The sequence below is a fragment of the Nycticebus coucang genome, chromosome 12, assembly GCF_027406575.1.
Source record: "Nycticebus coucang isolate mNycCou1 chromosome 12, mNycCou1.pri, whole genome shotgun sequence".
NCBI lineage: Eukaryota > Metazoa > Chordata > Mammalia > Primates > Lorisidae > Nycticebus > Nycticebus coucang.
The window spans coordinates 50,176,900-50,198,495 of record NC_069791.1 but is presented as its reverse complement, the minus strand read 5'-3'; the positions used below and the strand labels follow the sequence as shown (position 1 = coordinate 50,198,495).

Sequence of the window (21,596 nt, the reverse complement as noted above, 5' to 3'; positions counted from 1 at the left end):
CTATGACTTTTTTTTACATTTCCCAGCAAATACCTCTGACTATCAAATTTTACTTTTCTACCAAACATTTAAATTTCCAAATACATCATTGGGGGATATATATAATATTTTTTCTTGACATTGATCCTTCTATGCATTATATAATTCTCTTGCTAACCTAGACTTTTGTTTATCTGTTTTCTTTATTTTTTTTTGAGCATAAAATTATATTATATGGAGAAAGTTCTTGAGTCTGCTCTGTTACTAAATAACTGGGAAAGTATATGCTTAACATTGTAGTATAACTCCATTATTTCAATTTTGTGATAAATATGAAGGAGTTAGGCCAGATCGAAATGCTATGGTCAAATCCTATCTAGTAACAATGATACTAATAGCTTTGGCATTTCAATATATCATCTTCTGCAGCATTTCATAAATTTCTTTGAAAATAATTCAATTCTTTGGGTTAGGCTATGGGTTTACAAAGAAAAAGACTAATGAAACATTGTCCCTGGATTCAAAGAACTTCATTTGTAGTGAAGAAAATTATGTAAATATAACATTAGAAGGTATTCTACCAAAGAGAAGACAGTCATCATAATAAATACAAGGTGAAATTGCAGTTTGTGGAAAGCACATCTGAGTCTTCAAGGGAAAACTTTCATATAGGATATGCTCTTAGGAAATAATGCAAGATTCCATGGTAGACACAGGGAATGATGAAGCGGGCAACTCATATTCTAGGCTTAGGAAAGAGCTTACATGAATGCAAAAACATGTAAGAAATGATACATAGATTGGAAATTAAGGAGCTCAAGAAATTTCACCCTGGAATATGTCTCCATGATACAAAAAGTATTTTGAATTAAAGGCCTTTTAGAGATCAACAGGCCCTTGGAAATCATTTTCCTTCTATCTGCATAATCAGAGGGACCCATAAAAAGAATAATGCACTTCTATTACTTGTGGTGTCACTATATTGCAGAAAAGAAAATCAAGAACACAACCAAACCTGGCTCAAATTATTTTAAATACAATACCTGTCTCTCAAGTTTAATTTGCAAAGAGAATCATTTACAAGTCAATGTATTTCCTCCATCCATTCATCCTGCTTAGAAACTATTTATAGCCCCTAAACAGAATTACCCATATTTGTCATCTTCCTGGCCCCTCCAAAAAGAGTATATAAAAATAACTCTATTCAAGTGGCACCTGTGGCTTAGTCAGTAAGGTGCCAGCCCCATATACCGAGGGTGGTGGATTCAAACCCAGCCCTGGCCAAACTGCAACGAAAAAAAAATAGCTGGGCATTGTGGCGGGCGCCTGTAGTCCCAGCTACTTGGGAGCCTGAGGTAAGAGAATCGCCTAAGTCCAGGAGTTGGAGGTTGCTGTGAGCTGTGACACCACAGTACTCTACCAAGAGCAATAAAGTGAGACTCTGTCTCTTAAAAAATAATAATAATAATTACTCTATTCCACTGGGATATGGAATAATCTGTGATTCTCCCTATGCACACAGTAAATAAACTGCTTCCACTTATGAATTTTCCTTCATTGTGAGTTGATCTTTCAGAGAAATTTTAAGGGAAAGGAGAAGTTTCCCCTCACCCTCGAAGAAACCAACAGGGTACATATTATTAGATAATTGAGAATTTTCAATGACATTCAATGGTCTTGGTGACAGGGAACTGGGTGGTGTGTTTCCCAAAGCCTGCCACGTGAAAAATGTTAACCAATATTTGCTCAATAAAGCAATGCCCCATTTAGCTCCTTGTTAAAATGCAAGAATTATAAATTGGTGGAAATAAATATGAAAAATATTTTATAAACAAACTTCATCCAAACTTATTTAACTTAGAAAAACGTTATAGTTCTAAATACACAATATTTTAATTAAACAATTTTAAATAAACAATCTATTAACAGTCTTCTATAAATTACTTCCTCACTCCTTCATAAACAGCTTTACCTCATTCCATTTGTCACTTAAACTTTTCCAGTGTGTGTAGTTCATTAGCTACCCATGATCTTCAAAATACATTGGTATATTTTATGATCAGTCTTTTGATACAAACAATACAACCATTCTTCCCTGAAACATTTAATGATTTCTTCCAGATTGAACATTAATTATTTTTACGTACTTCGTTGTGTTCCCCGATTTTCACTATTTTTTGTCAATCTTTGTTGACAGGATTCCTATAGTAAATATTTTTTAATATTGATTGTGTTTTCATTTCTTTATCCTTCAAACTTTTCATTAACACTTTCTTGCTGCTAATTTAGCTTTCTTTCCTTCAAGAGGAACTATAAGGGAGCAGTCAGAGGATTTCTTAGAATGTTCATATTCAAAACTCCTACAAAATTCAGCAGTGACACCACTGGCTATGGAAGCCCTTCCTATTAAATTATGCTTCCACCTCAGTTCTTCAGTCTTTTAACACATTTACCTTTTCTTTTCTTTTCTTTTTTTTTAGACAGAGTCTCACTCTGTCACACTGGGTAGAGTGCTGTGGTATCATCATAGCTCACAGCAACCTCAAATTCTTGGGCTCAAATGATCCTCTTGCTTCTGCGGCCCCTGGGCCACATGAGGTGGTGTGATTGTATTTGTTCCCGTTTTGTTTTTTTACTTCAAAATAAGATATGTGCGGTGTGCATAGGAATTTGTTCATAGTGTTTTTTAAAACTATAGTCCAGCCCTCCAACAGTCTGAGGGACAGTGAACTGGCCTCCTATTTAAAAAGTTTGAGGACGCCTGACTGGGACTACAGGCACCTGCCACAACACCCAGCTGTTGTTTCTATTTTTAGTAGAGATAGGGTCTCGTTGCTCAGGCTGGTCTCCACTTCCTGAGCTCAAGCACTCTACCTGCCTTTGCCTCCTGGAGTGCTGGAATTAATAGGCTTGAATAACCTTTTACCCCACATCTAGCTTTCCATGTTTTATTAAGTTTTCCATAGTTAGTTGCTTGCAAAATAGTTTAGTTTCTTTGCACTGATCTATAAATGAACCAGCCTGATTGACATACATTTAAATGTGAACCAATCTTCAGGTAGATTGTATAAATATACTTTGCTCACCACAGAAATAACACACAGCTGTCTTTTAACAATGTTGAATGTTGTGCTATTCTGCTTCACATGAAATACTTCTTGATTGCTCATTATTTGCCAAAAAAATTAATCAAGTTATATTACCTTTTGTGTAATATGTCTCTTAAGGAGATTAAATAAAGGTAAAGGTACCATTTAAGGGAGTAGGGGAAAAGAACGAATTTCAAACAAAGAGGTACCATTTTACTATCCCTTGTGAAAATTCTTGGAAAGTTTTCTTACTCACAGGGATTTTGTCATGTAACTGATAACAAGGATCCATTAGACTTTTCATTTGATCTGATTTTGTGTGATACAGCCAAGGATGCAGTTTCAGATAAGATATAGGGTGGAAGCTCATATTTTCGTCTGGGGGAATTTTCGATTTCACTTTTGCAATAGTGGTATAGAGCATTTTGATGAAGTGTTCCGATGGTAAAACAAGGTAGAGAATAATGAAGAGTAAATTTATTCAAAGCAAGTATAATGGAGAACTGAATTCCCTTTTCTTGGTAGAGTAAAAGATTTCCAAATATTATCAATCTCTTCTACTTACACTCTTTAAAATACAAAGCTAAATATCAAGTCTATTACTTAATGTAAGTGCTACACTTTACAAAAAAAAAAAAAATCCCCAGTTTTTCTTTTAATCTCAAACAGCATATTCTAAACACCTTCAACATTCTGCATAGATAGGCATGAATAAAAGGCTTTTCAAACTGTAATATTTAAATATTTCTAATGCTCAGTGCAAGGTAATTCAGAAGGAATACTTATTAAATTACTTACCATTTCTTTCTCATTGTCAATCGTCGTTAGGTCAGCATGTTCTTTGGAACAGTTGCCTCTACTTGATTCCCAATCCCCTTCTTTTTCAGAGAAATGATAACACTTGTCTTGGAAACCAATCCAATCATCTGGGCAAAAACTTCGAGGATGTTGAACTGCTACAAATGAAAATGACAAAGACATCTTCTAAAAACCATATAGAAGAATATGCTACTGTATTTTTGCATCATTAGAGAAAGACAGGATTGTGATGTAAAAGACTATGTTCATAACCAGATTTGTATAACCTTTCACATAATAGGTTGAAAAAAATTATACTCCTTTGGTCATGTTAGGTAAAACATAAGTTTAGAATTTAGCAGGGCCCTTACATTCGTTTCAAATCCAACCTTACGTGACATACAAGCATTCCTTACTGGAAAACCAGTAGTATTCTACTTCTATGCATCAACCTTGCCATTTCTGGGTAAAGGAAATACAATGAAGTCTCATTCGTATAATCCCTGAATTTTGGGAGGCTGAAGTGGGCAGACTGTCTGAGCCCACTAGTTTGAGACCAGCCTGAACTAGAGTGAGACCCCATCTCTAAAAAATAGCCAAGTGTTGTGGTAGGTGCCTGTAGTCCCAGCTACTCAGGGGGCTGAGGCAAGAGAATCACTTGAGCCCAAGAGTTAGAGGTTGCTTTGAGGTGTGACGCCACGGCACTCTACTGGGGGCAACAAAGTGAGACTTTGTTTCAAAAAAAAAAAAATCTTAGACTCTAATAAATCTAAGATACATGCTTCAATGTTCAAAGAAATAACTAAAACAATAAAACAGAATATGTAACAAGACACCGGATTTCCTGTTGTCAGCGAGGTACCATCATCACTGTGTAGTTCTAGGTTGGTTAATGAAAGGAACCCACGTTGAGACTTGGAAAGTGGAACTAAAGCGAAAGATATTATTCTTACAGATCCTGAGGTAGGGGCTTCATGGACCTCGGAGTTCCCTCTTGCACTCTTGGCAGCTAGATATCTTAGCTTCTAAGAATTTCCTCTAGTATTATCTGTGTTCTCCAAACACATTGGCACCTCAAGCCAGTATCATTAACGATAATTTCTCCTATAGCCATACAGCACTAGACTTCAGTTATGCATCAGTCCCCAGATTCTCTCACATTCACATAATTTCTATATCCAAGTCTTATTCTTAATATGTGTTTGTTTTTCTGAGCACACACAGACTGAATCCGTTTTTGATACCAAGAGTGACACTAAAGGAACAGAACCTGAAGGATGAAATATGATTTTGGTTTTCCAGTGTCATTCACTGTTAAGGCATTGGTCCAATTATCAGTTATGAATGCTACATCAGTGGCCTATGGGCACAGTAACAAAATAATTAGCTAAATTGTCACCTACTGTCAACATATAAGGATACTCATATCTGAACACCACGACTAACAGAGCTAAGCCAATTGACATACCTAGAGAGCTAGGTACAACAGCTATAAAATACACATTCTTTTAAGGTATGTATAGAATACGTACCATGATACAGGACAATAAAGTGGAAACCAAAATTTTAAAAGATTGAAGACATTTACAGCATGTCATCTGACTGTAGTAGAATTAAGCCATATGTCAATAACAAAAATAAAATTAGAATATCACAAAACTTCTAAATTAAACAATGCAAGGCTATACAGCTCACAACTCAGAGAAGTCATCAAAGGAACTGGAGGACAGCTACACTATAAATTTTGGTATATCTAATATGTGCTATGAATATATACCCACACACCTAATATACCATGTTAATACACACACATATATACATATACACACACAATGCATATCCAAACTTAAGGGATAACAACTAAACTTTTGAGACACATGTACTCCTTTAAAGGTTAGAGGGAAATTAATGTTTTTAAAAGAAAGATAGAAAGATGGATTTTTTGAAAAGACAAATATCTATCTCAGAAAGTTATTAAGTGATGAATTAAAGCTCAAGTAGAATGACAATTTTTTTAAAAAAGAACAAAAATCAATTGACTAGCAAATCAATGAAATATAGCAAAATTCAACAAGTCATAAGTTGGCTTTTGTTGAATAAGCTAAAGTAGGACAGACCAGTAGGAAAACTGATTTTTAAAAATTTTAAAGAGAGAAATAAAGCACAAATTAGCAATTCCAGAAGTGAAAACATAGAGAAATTCTTAGAATAATACAAATGTTAGCGCAACTTACAAAGGAAATATAGTTTATCTTAATATTTCAATAATAATCTAGTTTGACACACATTTTCCCTTTCATATAATACTGATGTCAGTGATTAACACTGAGACTGCACTGTCCTCTAAAATTGAGTTGGAAAATATCCCATACTATTCTATTTTCTGAAATAAGTAATCAAACAATTGAAAGCCACAAAAAAAAACAAACAAACAAAAAAGTGAGATAATTAAGGATGAAACTTACCTATTTTAGTCACTAGTACAGAAATTACCATAATTATTACTAAAGCAGCACTAGTTGCAATAGTCTTTTTATGTCTGCCCATAGCACCTGAAAAATAAAAATAAATACATTTAGGAAACTTCTGATTCCAAGATGATGTAGAAACAAGCTAGTTTCACTCTCCCATATAACAAACAAACAAGCAAACAGAAAACCAGCACTGAGATTATCACCAGTAATATCCCAGAACTCAAATATCAGGATGATTCAGTTCTTGGAGTAGGTGGGGCTACTCTCCTCAGGCCTGGAAACTCCATTCTGTTACTCAACCAAAAAAGATGCTAAATCAGGTTTGATGTTCAGCAGCCACACAGTAGGAGATTTGTTCTGCAGGTCCCCTGGAAATAAACCACTAACCAGCCTTCCCACACTACCACAATATTTTGGGACTTCCCCTACTTGCTTACTAGAACTGAGGCTGACCTGGAATAAAGTGCCATGTAGTCATGAACAGGCGGCAGTAACCTAGTGGGGGAAAAAAAGAAAAGAAAATCAACAAGTAAATTAAAAAGACTATTTAAACCAACATATCCACTATAAATCAAAGAAAGTCAGATAGAGAAGAGTGGAATAAATAGCTAATCCTTCAACACAAAGACATGGGTGTTGTATACACCAAACAGGGAACCAGAAACTCAGTGGATAGAGATAGAACCCAGTGACTGATCATACTGAGACAGCAGTATGTGTGCTCTCTAACCAAGAATTCATAATAGAAGTTTTAAAGACACTCAGTGATCTCCAAGATAACACAGACAAGGCAATTCGTAAATTTATCAGGAAAATTTAACAGAGAGATTTAAATAATAATAATAAAAAAATCCAGATTTGCCAGGCGCAGTGGCTCATGCTGTAATCCCAGCACTTGGGAGGCCAAGGCAGGTGGATTACCTTAACTCATAGGTTCAAGACCACCATGAGCCAGACCTAGACCTCATCTCCAAAAATAGCTAGGCGTTGTAGTGGGCGCCTACAGTCCCAGCTACTTGAGAGGCTGAGGCAAGAGAATTGCTTAAGCCCCAGGGGTTGAGGTTGCTGTGAACTATGATGCCACAACACTCTACCAAGGGTAACAAAGTGAGACTGTCTCAAAAAAAAAAAAAAAAATTCAGAATCTTGGAACACCGAAATACTTTGCCTAGATAAAAAATTCATTAGAGGCTTTCAACAGCAGAATGAATCAAGTAAAAGAAATAATCAATGAGCTTAAAGATAGGATATTTGAAAATATAGTCAAAGAAGAAAAAAGAATTAAAAAAAAATGAAGAATGCCCGCAAAAAAACCATCTAAGTATTAAGTATTGGTGTTCAAGAGGGACCTGAGCAAGAGAAAGGGTAAGAAGTTTACTTAAAAAAGGAATAACAGAGAACTTTCCAAACTTTTAGAGATAAATATCCAGGTAGAGAAAGGTGAGAGAAGGCCATACAGATTCCCCACAAAGAAGATTATCCCTAGGCATATGATAATCAAACACTCAAAGGTCAAAGGCAAGGAGAACACCCTAAAAGTAGCAAGATAAAAGAAGCAAGTAACACTTAAAGGAGCTCCAAGTCTGGCAACAGACTTCTTGATGGAAACCATATGGGTTTCCATATGGAGGACTGGGATGACGTTTACAAAGTGCTGAAAGAAAAATAAAAAAAAACAAAGGCTATGATCTTCATCCTACCAAGATGAGAAAACAGAATACCTAGACAAACCAATAATGAGTAACAAGATTAAAGATGTAATAAAGTGTCTCATCAAAGAAATGCATAGGACCTGATGACCTCACTGCTGCATTCTACCAAATATTTAAAGAACTAATATCAATTCTACTCAAATGTTTCAAAGAGGAGGAAATACCTTCAAACTCACTCTCGGAGGCCAGTATTACCCAGCTGCCAAAACCGGACAAGAACACAAGAAAAAAAATTAATGTATAGGCCACTATTCCTGATGAACATAGACGCAAAAATCATTATCAAACTGAATTCAGTAACACATTAAAAAGATCACTCACCATTATCAACTGGGTTTCACCTTAAAGATGTAAGTAAGGATGGTTCATTATACATAAATCAATAAATATGATCCATCACATTAACAGAACCAAGAACAAAAACCATATGAGAACAATCAGTCAGAAGAGCTGAGACGTTTGCCACAAATAAGCAAAAGGAACTTGGATAAGTCATCATTATTTTTTTCCTGATCCTATATTTCCTTACCTGCAAAGTCAGTAGAACAAAGTAAATCTCTGGCAAAATATTGTTGTTCTTCTATTATTATCCACTCAGGGGGAAATAAAAATAGAGGACATAATTTTTTTTCTTAAGACAGAGTCTCACTATGTCACCCTCGGTAGGGTATGATGGCGTCACAGCTCATAGCAACCTCATAGCCTAACCTCTTGGGCTTAAGTGATTCTCTTGCCTCAGCATCTGGAGTAGCTGGGATTACAGGCGCCTGCTACAAACACTTGCTATCTTTTGATTGCAGTTGTTATTGTTGTTTGGCAGGCCAGCGCTGAGCTCGAACCCACCAGCCTTCGTGTATGTGGCTGGAGCCCTACTCACTGAGCTATGGGCACCAAGCCGAGAACATAATTTTTTTACATCATTGTTTTATTATTTTATATGATTTTAAAGTATTCATCTTCATTATAAAATGTTTTGAAATTTAAAAACTTACAGAATTTACTTCAAGGTGTACTAGTATATAGTGAGATTATTTAGCATTTCTATCTTTTTCACTTTATCACCTGCCCAGAATCACCAGCTGGCATCCCTCAGAGGAGAAAGGAGCCATCCTGACAGATCCTTATCCATGTTCCTAACCCACAGAACAGCAAAGAAAACAATGGCTTTTGGTTTAAGCAACTACACTAGGGGGTTATTGTTCATTCAGAGCAATAGATACATTTATCCACATCATAAAAAATTATAGTTGACTTCATAATTATAACAGCTATTAGATGGCCATACCATTAAAGAAACAAACTAATCGTCTTCTGAAATTCAGACTGTTCTATCCCTTTTTAAACTGGAATTGGAGCAAATATAATGTAAATGTGTCTTATATACTTGTGTAATTATCTTATGACAATTTTCAAAAAATATATAAAGTTGGTAGATATTTTTGAATGTTCTTCTAAAAGTATTGTACTTATTTGCAATATTATGAACAATGGATGAAAATAATAATGCCCATAAAAATTCATAATGAAGTACACTTTTGATAGTAGCATAAGAGGAAAGGACAAATGCAACAAAAAGAGTACTAGCACTGTTTTTGAGCCATCAAATTCAATTATCTGAGAAGGAGTATTAGGGAGCTATTTCTAACAAGTTGGGGAAGATTCCATCCTTCTCAATGTTATGGAATAATTTCTGCATTATAGGTACAAGTTCTTCTTTCTAAGTTTGGTAAAATTCAGGTGTGAAACAATCTGATGTGGTACTTTTTTAGTTAAATGATTCTATGCTTCATATGAAACCAGAAAAGACCCCAAATAGCCAACACAACACTTTGTATAATAAGAACTAATCGAGATGCATCACTTTACTAGATTTCAAGCTAAACTACAAGGCTACAGTAACCAAAACAGCATGGTACTGGCACAAAAATGGAGACATAGACCTATGGATCAGAACTGAGAACCCAGAAGTGAAGCCATCCTCATTCTCTTATCTGGTCTTTGATAAAACTGACAATAACATACAATACAGAAAAGAATCCCTATTCAATAGAAGGTGCTAAAAAAACTGAATAGCCATGTGTAAAAGACTAAACAAGGATCTGCAGCTCTCATCACTCACAAAAATTAATTCACTGTGGATAAAAGACTTAAATCTAAGGCATGAAACTATAAGAATTCTAGAAGAAAGTGCTGGTAAAACTCTTATAGATATTGGCCTAGAATTTATGAGGAAGACCCCAATGGCAATCACAACAACAAAAATAAACAAATGGGACCTGAACAAATTAAAAAGTTTCTGCACAGCCAACAACTTAACCAATAGAGCAAATAGATAACCTACAGACTTGGAGGTAATATTTGCATGCTATATGTCTAATAACCTAGAATCTACAAGAGATTGAGGCAAATCATCAAGAAAAAAGTCAAACAACCCCAGTAAAAAGTAGGCAAAAGACATAAATGGAAACTCTTCCAATGAAGATGGTCTATTGGCCAACGAACACAGGAAAAAATACAACCTAATTATAAGGAAAATGCAAATCAAAACCACAATGAGGTATCATCTAACTCCAGTGAGAATGGCTTTTAACAAAAAGTTCCACAACGGTGAGAAAAGAACTCTCATTCACTGTTGGCAGGACTGCAAGCTAGTACAACCTCTGTGGAAAATAGCATGGAGATATCTCAAACAACTATAAGTAGACCTACCTTTTGATCCTACTAGGTATTTACCCAAAGTAAAAAAAATGGTGACTGAGTATCTTTTATAACAGCCTGTGAAGGGGCACAGTCCACTGCACCCTTGAAAGGTGAATCAGTCTCATTTGTACTCCTTGAAGCACTAGACTCTGAGAAGGACCATTTCCAGTACTTGGGCTGCAATCATGCCTTAAAGGAAAGAATGTGCCTGAGAGCCCTCGCCAAGTTGTAGCTGGAGACAGATCATCTGCCTGGGGCAATGGTCCGTTGCACTTAATCCCCTACCTCTATTTACACAATAACTTTCAGTTAGTCATATAGGGAAGTGGGCAAACAGAACAGACAACCCAGCCCTTTGTGGTTCATCTCGATTGTTGTTTATCTCCAAACAGGATATTCTTGGTTTAGAATGGTGTGTAGGTACTCTGCTGTGTTAATGCTGATAAGGAATCTTTACCTTTTGTCTTCCTTGTTCTTGGATTATTTTTATCTGATGAGTTTGGGTATATAAGAAAGTGAATAAAGAAGGCTGATTGCTGCTGTGACCTAGCGAGCACCAGCCATCCCTTAATAAATCATTCATTTTGTCTGCAGTGTTTGCCACTGTGTCTCTGACTAAGCCACAAACAGGTGTGGACAGCAACAAACCTGGATAGAACTGGAGACCATTCTTCTAAGTAAAGTATCGCAGGAATGGAAAAACAAACATCACATATGCTTAATACTAATTTGGAACTAACTGATCCATACTTATGTGCACGTATGGAAATGAAACACAACAGGAATCAAACAGGGAGTAGAAGAGAGGGGATAGGAGGTAGGGAAAATTCACATCTCCTGGATGCAATGCACATATTCTATGTGAAGGACAATCTTACAACATCCACTTAAAATGTACAAATGCAAATTATGTGACCAAAATGTGTGGACCCCTATAATACTCTGAAATAAAAATATAAATTTTAAAAATCTTGATCAAGTATTTGTAGTGTGTAATATTATTTCAATACCACATTTGATCCTATATTTCTTTATCCATTAAATAGCACCATGATTATTTTTGTTAATTAAAGGGGAGAGGTATGCTATGTTTTTGAAAGAATTATGTGCAACGAATTAATGAAAAAGTTGCTTTTGCTAATTTTTCTTGCATTACAGCCATCCTGTTTTTCAATATTTTAGTTATTATGTATCCGTGTTTGAGTGTCTGTGTGTAGAGGGTGACCATTATTTACAGTTGTAGCAAGGGGAAAAGCTTTTTATATAGTTTCACATTCATTATTTAAAGGGGATAATCAGGCCACTTTGATATCCTTTTCTTCAGCATGATAGTAGAAAAGAAAATTCACAGCTGCTTGAAAACTCAAAGGTCTTTTCATTAAAAGAATAAATCTTAGCTTTTTTTAAGTGATGTTTCTGAGAACTGTGGAGGGAAAAGAGGAAAAGCCTTTGAGCTAACAGGAAGAAAAAAGGATGTGCACATCCTGACAATAGGAGAAATGATCATTCTCACATACAAGTTACAACAAGAGCCTTTCACACAGCAAAGGTGGTGAGATATTAGAGCATAAGAGTTTACGGCGCCTATAGGGACGCTAGATCCTAGATGCAGATGACCTCAGCTTCAAAGACGACGCAGGAAGCTTCAAATGAGGCAAGGAAACAATGGGGCTTTTGTTGTGAACGTGGCACAAACTAGCAGAGCTACAACCAACCAAAGAGATAATTTAAATTGGAACATGGCTTTCTCAGAAGTAATCAGTGAAAACAGATAACCAAAAATCATCTCTTTTCTTTGATATTGCATAAAACCTGGAAGAAACCTCCCACTCTCACCACCACCAAATGACAAAAGGCAAGTACCTTGTTCGTGCAGGAGGATAGGACCTTGGAGTGATGATTAATTTAATTGAAAGAGCTAATGAACTGAATATTTACTGTGCTTCTGAATATGCGAGTACACATTTATCCCTGCTATATGTTCATTCTATAATGCATTTCATAACCTAAAATCTAGTTTTCAACACTCAATATAAATTGTTTTCATTTTCTATCTTTTTATTTTTTACCCTTCTTTCTATTCCTTTACTCAATCTTCAATACCTATTTAGAAGGCTGTAACTATTTACACCAATTATCCACAACATAAAAAAATGAGTGGCTTTGGCAGCATAGCCATGAGCACAGCTGCCCTCCAAAACAACAAAAAATGGTTTCCTACTATGAAGTTGATTTTGAAGTATAAATTTCAAAGTTTTTGAGCCTTCTTGATTAATCCGTTTGAAGAAGCTATGTGAAAAAAGGAAACTTCCCAGATAAATTCAATAACAACCTATTTAATTAACAATGTAACTGAAATAGCTCTCTATTCAAACCTACCCTGTTTCCCCGAAAATAAGACATCCTCTGAAAATAAGACCTACTTACAGGAAAGATAAGATGTCCCCTGAAAATAAGATGTAGTGCATCTTTGGGACACTGTCTTATTTTCGGGGAAACAGGGTATTTAACTTAAATGGCTAAGGACTACAATTAGAAGCCTAAAGAAGCCTCCCTGACCCAACTAACCATTTTATATGTTTCTGATTCTGATCTCTAAGAGAGATACAGAGAAAGATACAAGGTAACCAATGAATTAAAAATCAAACAAAATATACCTTTTTCCTATCTCACAGCTGTAGGGAAAATCATACAATACTGATAAGCAGAGAAACCAAAAAAAAAAAATATACAGTAACCAAATTATATCACATTGCCCTAAATTAGTATTAAAATGTTCACAATTTTAGATTGCACGTGTATATACACAGTGTACTGTATTCAGCAACTTTTAAAATACACTCATAGGTAATATAATATGTAATGTAATATTATATACAACATTTATACACACAAATGTATCAATTCATACTGCTGATTGATGTGGAAGGCAGAAAATAACACTGGTTTTGCTAGTGGCTAGATAACTTTTTTTTTTTTTTTTGAGACAGATCCTCAAGCTGTCGCCCTGGGTAGAGTGCCATGGTATCACAGCTTACAGCAACCTCCAACTCCTTGGCTTAAGCGATTCTTTTGCCTCAGCCTCCCAAGTAGCTGGGACTACAGGCACCCACCACAACGCCCAGCTATTTTTTGGTTGTAGTTTAATTGTTGTTTGGCAGGCCCAGGCTGGATTCAAACCCCCAGCTCAGGTGTATGTGGCTGGCACCTTAGCCGCTTGAGCTACAGGCGCCGAGCCAGGCTAGATAACATTTTTAAAACTCTTGGTTGAGGCAATATTTTTATGTGATCACCAAATAATTGATCTCATTCTCCCAATTCTCATTGGTGGGAGTCAGGGGTGGCTGTAACTATGTATTCTGTTGTACTGCAACAATATATTTTTTAACTGTAGCATACACTAGCAGGTTGAAATCAAATTAAATTGGAAATATTTAAAACTCGTCATAGTCTGTCAAGCACAGATTGTCATATTTAATGCATCTTAGTTTCATCCCCTCCCCTTATAAGCCCTGTTAAAATGACAAAGATTTTCTACTCAGATGCAGGGTTTGGGTCTTACATTCTCTGAACTTAATAAATATCCAATACTACCAACCTGTTTTATAAATGTTCTTTATTTAAAGTTCGTTTCTTTCTTTCTCCTTCTTGGGGTTAGTAAAGACATCTTCAAGCTTATCAGAGTGCCGGCAATTATTTAGTAAGACTGGGAAGGGGAGCTGTTAAGTACTTCTAAAACCCAGTCTATCTTGACTCCACTCAATAAATCAATCTCTGAAAATATTAGAAATGTTGGCTAAGTTTTTTTTCTTATATATATTATGTATGAGCACTACATGAGTCTCTGGTCATGTTTAACATCTTCTCTGGTCATGTTTCATGAAATACTTAGTGAAAATAAAACTGAATCTTGAGCACTTTTAAATCATGTTGAATCTTTCTCTGTGTAATTAACAAAGGGTAAATCTTAATTTATAGGACAAAAGTCCATTACAAATCTTAATTCTGTTGTTATAAAGAAGGAATTTTCTGGTTTGACAAAAGAAACCACAAAATACCATTCTTTTCCTCAAAGGCTTTGATGAACATTTGAATCATAATTCTGATAATGAACAATAAACAGAATTCATTCTTAACAACGGAAAACGTCCTTACCTTGTTTCTTTTTATCAGCCCCTTGGCCGTTGGTCTCAGAGCTGGACGCCCTTTCCGTAAAGGCTTTCATTTGGATGCTTTGTGTCATCTCTTCCAGAACCTCTCTTCAAAGTTGTAACTTTACTTTAATATTAAAATGCTGTGGTTGTTTTTCTGCCACAGCTCCAGACTAGTTATGCAACTTTCGAAGATTAATTCAAGTTTTAAACAGTATTTCTCGTCAATAACCGTGTAACTACTAATGAGTCATGTCAACCACACCAGTAATAAAAAGGAAGTGTGGGAGGGGCGAGAAAAGCTTAGGGAAAATAAGTAAATAAATAAATACAAGGTAGATAAGAACACACACACACCCTTTTTTTTACTTCTCAGCAAGGATTCTTATCTAAACACACAACACAAAACTACTCCAGTGGCGATTTTTCCAATTCTCCCAAGTGTGGTACATAACTGGTTTCCTTTCAGAGCGGTGGGAGCTGCAGACGCTAATTATTATAAAATGTCTCTGGGGCCCGCGTGAGGCCCAGGCGGGCTCGGCTTCCTCTGCAGGCGCTCGCCACCCCAGCTCGCTGACCCGTGGCCTGTGTGCAGGGGGCGGGGGCGGAGAGGCCGGGCGGCCCGGGGCGGGGGCTGGGCGCGGACCGGGGAGGCCGGGGCTGGGCGCGGGGCCGTAGAGGGCCCGGGCACTCTTCTGCCAGGCGCGCTCGCCGGGGTGAGCTGGAGGCTTGGTCCGCAGGGGCGAGGGCCGCGCAGCCCGACCTTGGGGAACTTCGCAGCAGCATCGCACTTCTCTATTCTGTTACGTCTGAGTCAGCTGCCTCTGGTTCCTGGTGGAACATACTTGCCTAATTATCTTGTATTCAGAAAGACCACTTTAAATGTGATAAAATCAGAGAAAACTTTGAACTATAAAGTTTAAACTTTGCATTAAACTTTGGCTACTGAAAGGACAAAAGCTATTCTTTCTCTCTCAAAGACAAACATAGGAGCACAGGCACACACTATCACTCACACACACACGGAAAAAAAAGAAAACAAGTACCAAGTGCCCAAATCATTATTAACATACAAGACTAGGAAGCTATTATGTTAGTGCTAGGTGCCACAAACACAAAATTTCCTTTTTCAAATCTCTTCTTTTTTTAGGGGTACAAGAGTTTTATGTTACATGAATGACTTTTACAATGCTAACGTCAGGGCTTTCGTGCACTGTCACCAGAACATCGGTACGCTGTGCCCAATAAGTAGCTTTTTAGCCCTTATTCCAGCCCTACCTTCTCCCTCCTTAGTTTTTAAGTTCATTAATGACAACACTTTATGACCTAGCCCGTTGATAAGTGAGAACATGTGGTATTTGTTTTTCCATTGCTGAGATGCTTCACTTAAAAGATAATGATCTCAACAATGTTGATCCTTCCCAACCATGAGCATGGTATGTTCTTCCATTTGTTAAAGTCCTCTGCTATTTCCTTTCTTAGGGTTTCATAATTTTCTTCAGAGGTCCTTCACCTCTTTTGTTAGGTGTATTCCTAGGTATTTCATTTTCTTTGGGGCTATGATGAAGGGAGTGTGTCCTTAATTAGCTTCTCATCTTGGCCGTTATTGGCCTATACAAAGGCAACTGACTTGTGGACATTGATTTTATATCCTGAGACATTACCGTATTTTTTGATTTCAACATTGTTAAAATGTCTATACTTCCCAGAGCAATCTATCAATTTAACGGCATCCCTATTAAAATACCAACATCCTATTTTCAAGACTTGGAAAAAATGATTCTGCGTTTTGTACGGAACCAGAAAAAAACCCATATAGCTAAGGGCAGTTCTAATAATAAAAACAAAGCTGGGGGCATCACCATACCAGATTTTAGTCTATACTACAAGGCCATAGTGGTCAACACAGCTTAGTACTGACACAAAAATCGAGACAGGACACTTGGAATCCAACAGAAAACCAGGAAATGAAACCAACAACTTACAACCACCTAATCTTCAATAAACCAAACAAGAACATACACTGGGGGAAAGACTCCCTAGTCAATAAATGGTGCTGGGACAACTGGATATCCACATGTAAAAGACTGAAACTGGACCCGCACATTTCTCCACTCACAAAAATTGATGCAAGATGGATAAAGGACTTAAATTTAAAGCATGAGATGATAAAAATCCTCAAAGAAGGAGGCGGAGCAAGATGGCAGCCGAGTAACAGCTTCCTTGCATCTGGGCACCGTGAGTCTGGGGAGATAGGACTCCAGGCATCTCTGGCTGGTGGGAACTGCCTATCATCACTCCTATGAGGATACAGGGAGTCAGCGAGAGACTTCTGGACCCGAAGAGGAGGACTAAAACCGTGGAAAACCGGCAAGTGATCGCGTGTGTTCTATCCGTCTAAACCCGCCCACAACTTCCACAGGCACAAGAACTTAAAGAGCAAGAGGAAGTGAAAGGAAAATTAGGGCAAGGAAACAGATAAAAGAAATAACTCATGAGGAAGAATCAGCAGAAAACTCCAGGCAACATGAAGAACCAGTCTAGAACAACCCCACCAAGGGACCATGAGGTAGCTACTGCAGATGATTCCACCAGTATAGAAATGTTAGGAATGACAGAAAGGGAATTTAGAATACACATGTTGAAAACAATGAAAGAAATGATGGAAACAATGAAGGAAATTGCTAATAAAGTGGAAAATAACCAAAAGGAAATCCAAAAACAGAATCAAATAAGAGATGAACGATATGAAGAATATAAAAAGGATATAGCAGACCTGAAGGAACTGAAACAGTCAATTAGGGAACTTAAAGATGCAATGGAAAGTATCAGCAACAGGTTAGACCATGCAGAAGAAAGAATTTCAGAGGTAGAAGACAAAGTTCTTGAGATAACTCAGACAGTAAAAGAGGCAGAAAAGAAGAGAGAGAAAGCAGAACGTTCACTGTCAGAATTATGGGACTTTATGAAGCGTTTCAACATACGAGTTATAGGAATTCCAGAAGGGGAAGAAGAATGCCCCAGAGGAATGGAAGCCATACTAGAGAATATTATAAAAGAAAATTTCCCAAACATCACCAAAGATTCTGACACACTGCTTTCAGAGGGATATCGGACCCCGGGTTGCCTCAACTCTAACCGAGCTTCTCCAAGACACATTGTGATGAACCTGTCCAAAGTCAAGACAAAAGAAAAGATTCTGCAAGCTGCCAGGAGTAAGCGCCAGTTGACCTACAGGGGCAAATCCATCAGAGTGACCGCAGACTTCTCTAATGAAACTTTCCAAGCAAGAAGACAATGGTCATCTATCTTTAATCTACTTAAACAGAACAATTTTCAGCCCAGAATTCTGTACCCTGCTAAGCTAAGCTTCAAAATTGACGGAGAAATCAAATCATTTACGGATATACAAACATTGAGGAAATTTGCCACAACAAGACCAGCTCTACAGGAAATACTTCAACCTGTTCTGCACACTGACCACCACAATGGATCAGCAGCAAAGTAAGAACTCAAAAGTCAAAGGACAGAACCTAACCTCCACACTGATGCAAAAGATAAAACTAAGCAATGGACTCTCACCAAATAAGACGAATAGAATACTACCACACTTATCAATTATCTCAATAAATGTTAATGGCTTGAATTCCCCACTGAAGAGACATAGATTGGTTGACTGGATTAAAAAATACAAGCCATCCATTTGCTGTCTGCAAGAAACACACCTGGCTTCAAAAGACAAATTAAAGCTCCAAGTCAAGGGTTGGAAGACAATTTTTCAGGCAAATGGAATTCAGAAGAAAAGAGGAGTTGCAATCTTATTTTCAGATACATGTGGATTTAAAGCAACTAAAGTCAAAAAAGACAAAGATGGTCACTTTATATTGGTCAAGGGAAAACTACAACAAGAAGATATTTCAATTCTAAATATTTATGCACCCAATTTAAATGCTCCCAGATTCTTGAAGCAGACCTTACTCAGTCTGAGCAATATGATATCTGATAATACCATCATAACAGGGGACTTTAACACACCTCTTACGGAGCTGGACAGATCCTCTAAACAGAAATTAAACAAAGATGTAAGAGATTTAAATGAGACCCTAGAACAATTATGCTTGATAGACTTATATAGAACACTCCACCCCAAAGATAAAGAATATACATTCTTCTCATCACCCCATGGAACATTCTCCAAAATTGATCATATCCTGGGACACAAAACAAATATCAACAGAATCAAAAGAATTGAAATTTTACCTTGTATCTTTTCAGACCATAAGGCACTAAAGGTGGAACTCAACTCTAACAAAAGTGCTTAACCCCACCCAAAGGCATGGACATTAAACAATCTTCTGTTGAATAACAGATGGGTGAAGGAAGAAATAAAACAGGAAATCATTAACTTCCTTGAGCATAACAACAATGAAGACACAAGCTACCAAAACCTGTGGGATACTGCAAAAGCAGTTTTGAGAGGAAAATTCATCGCTTTAGATGCCTACATTCGAAAAACAGAAAGAGAGCACATCAACAATCTCACAAGAGATCTTATGGAATTGGAAAAAGAAGAACAATCTAAGCCCAACCTCAGTAGAAGAAAAGAAATATCCAAAATCAAATCAGAGATCAATGAAATTGAAAACAAAAGAATCATTCAGAAAATTAATGAAACAAGGAGTTGGTTTTTTGAAAAAATAAATAAAATAGATAAACCATTGGCCAGACTAACTAGAAATAGAAAAGTAAAATCTCTAATAACCTCAATCAGAAATGATAAAGGGGAAATAACAACTGATCCTACAGAGATACAAGAGATCATCTCTGAATACTACCAGAAACTCTATGCCCAGAAATTTGACAATGTGAAGGAAATGGATCAATATTTGGAATCACACCCTCTCCCTAGACTTAGCCAGGAAGAAATAGACCTCCTGAACAGACCAATTTCAAGCACTGAGATCAAAGAAACAATAAAAAAGCTTCCAACTAAAAAATGCCCTGGTCCAGATGGCTTCACTCCAGAATTCTATCAAACCTTCAAGGAAGAGCTTATTCCTGTACTGCAGAAATTATTCCAAAAAACTGAGGAAGAAGGAATCTTCCCCAACACATTCTATGAAGCAAACATCACCCTGATACCAAAACCAGGAAAAGACCCAAACAAAAAGGAGAATTTCAGACCAATCTCACTCATGAATATAGATGGAAAAATTCTCAACAAAATCCTAGCCAATAGATTACAGCTTATCATCAAAAAAGTCATTCATCATGATCAAGTAGGCTTCATCCCAGGGATGCAAGGCTGGTTTAACATACGCAAGTCCATAAACGTTATCCACCATATTAACAGAGGCAAAAATAAGGATCATATGATCCTCTCAATAGATGCAGAAAAAGCATTTGATAAAATCCAGCATCCTTTTCTAATTAGAACACTGAAGAGTATAGGCATAGGTGGCACATTTCTAAAACTGATTGAAGCTATCTATGACAAACCCACAGCCAATATTTTACTGAATGGAGTAAAACTGAAAGCTTTTCCTCTTAGAACTGGAACCAGACAAGGTTGTCCTCTGTCACCTTTACTATTCAACATGGTGCTGGAAGTTCTAGCCAATACAATTAGGCAAGACAAGGAAATAAAGGGAATCCAAATGGGAGCAGAGGAGGTTAAACTCTCCCTCTTTGCTGACGACATGATCTTATACTTAGAGAACCCCAGAGACTCAACCACAAGACTCCTAGAAGTCATCAAAAAATACAGTAATGTTTCAGGATATAAAATCAATGTCCACAAGTCAGTAGCCTTTATATACACCAATAACAGTCAAGATGACAAGCTAATTAAGGACACAACTCCCTTCACCATAGTTTCAAAGAAAATGAAATACCTAGGAATATACCTAACGAAGGAGGTGAAGGACCTCTATAAAGAAAACTATGAAATCCTCAGAAAGGAAATAGCAGAGAATATTAACAAATGGAAGAACATACCATGCTCATGGATGGGAAGAATTAACATTGTTAAAATGTCTATACTTCCCAAAGCAATCTACCTATTCAATGCCATTCCTATCAAAGTACCTACATCGTACTTTCAAGATTTGGAAAAAATGATTCTGCGTTTTGTATGGAACCGGAAAAAACCCCGTATAGCTAAGACAGTTCTTAGTAACAAAAATAAAGCTGGGGGCATCAGCATACCAGATTTTAGTCTGTACTACAAAGCCATAGTGGTCAAGACAGCATGGTACTGGCACAAAAACAGAGACATAGACACTTGGAATCGAATTGAACACCAAGAAATGAAACTAACATCTTACAACCACCTAATCTTCGATAAACCAAACAAGAACATACCTTGGGGGAAAGACTCCCTATTCAATAAATGGTGTTGGGAGAACTGGATGTCTACATGTAAAAGACTGAAACTGGACCCACACCTTTCCCCACTCACAAAAATTGATTCAAGATGGATAAAGGACTTAAACTTAAGGCATGAAACAATAAAAATCCTCCAAGAAAGCATAGGAAAAACACTGGAAGATATTGGCCTGGGGGAAGACTTCATGAAGAAGACTGCCATGGCAATTGCAACAACAACAAAAATACACAAATGGGACTTCATTAAACTGAAAAGCTTCTGTACAGCTAAGGACACAATAACCAAAGCAAAGAGACAACCTACAC

At 36.9% G+C, this 21,596-nt stretch overlaps 1 protein-coding gene across 3 annotated transcripts in view; it reads right to left on the bottom strand.

Annotated features, from left to right (window-relative positions):
• The window catches only part of CLEC2B (C-type lectin domain family 2 member B), a 28,395-nt gene extending 12,929 nt beyond the window's left edge, over positions 1–15,466 (bottom strand). For 2 of the 3 annotated variants that reach the window (XM_053557152.1, XM_053557150.1), the window contains exons 1-4: positions 14,908–15,466; positions 6,794–6,835; positions 6,332–6,418; positions 3,867–4,024 (exon numbers count right to left, since the gene is read on the bottom strand). In XM_053557152.1, the coding sequence (XP_053413127.1) occupies positions 3,867–4,024; positions 6,332–6,418; positions 6,794–6,835; positions 14,908–14,995 (375 nt within the window). In that variant the 5' untranslated portion in view covers positions 14,996–15,466. The remainder of the gene's footprint in view (positions 1–3,866; positions 4,025–6,331; positions 6,419–6,793; positions 6,836–14,907) is intronic. The other variant, XM_053557151.1, reaches the window with a different exon arrangement.
• Between the last annotated feature and the right edge of the window lie 6,130 nt (positions 15,467–21,596).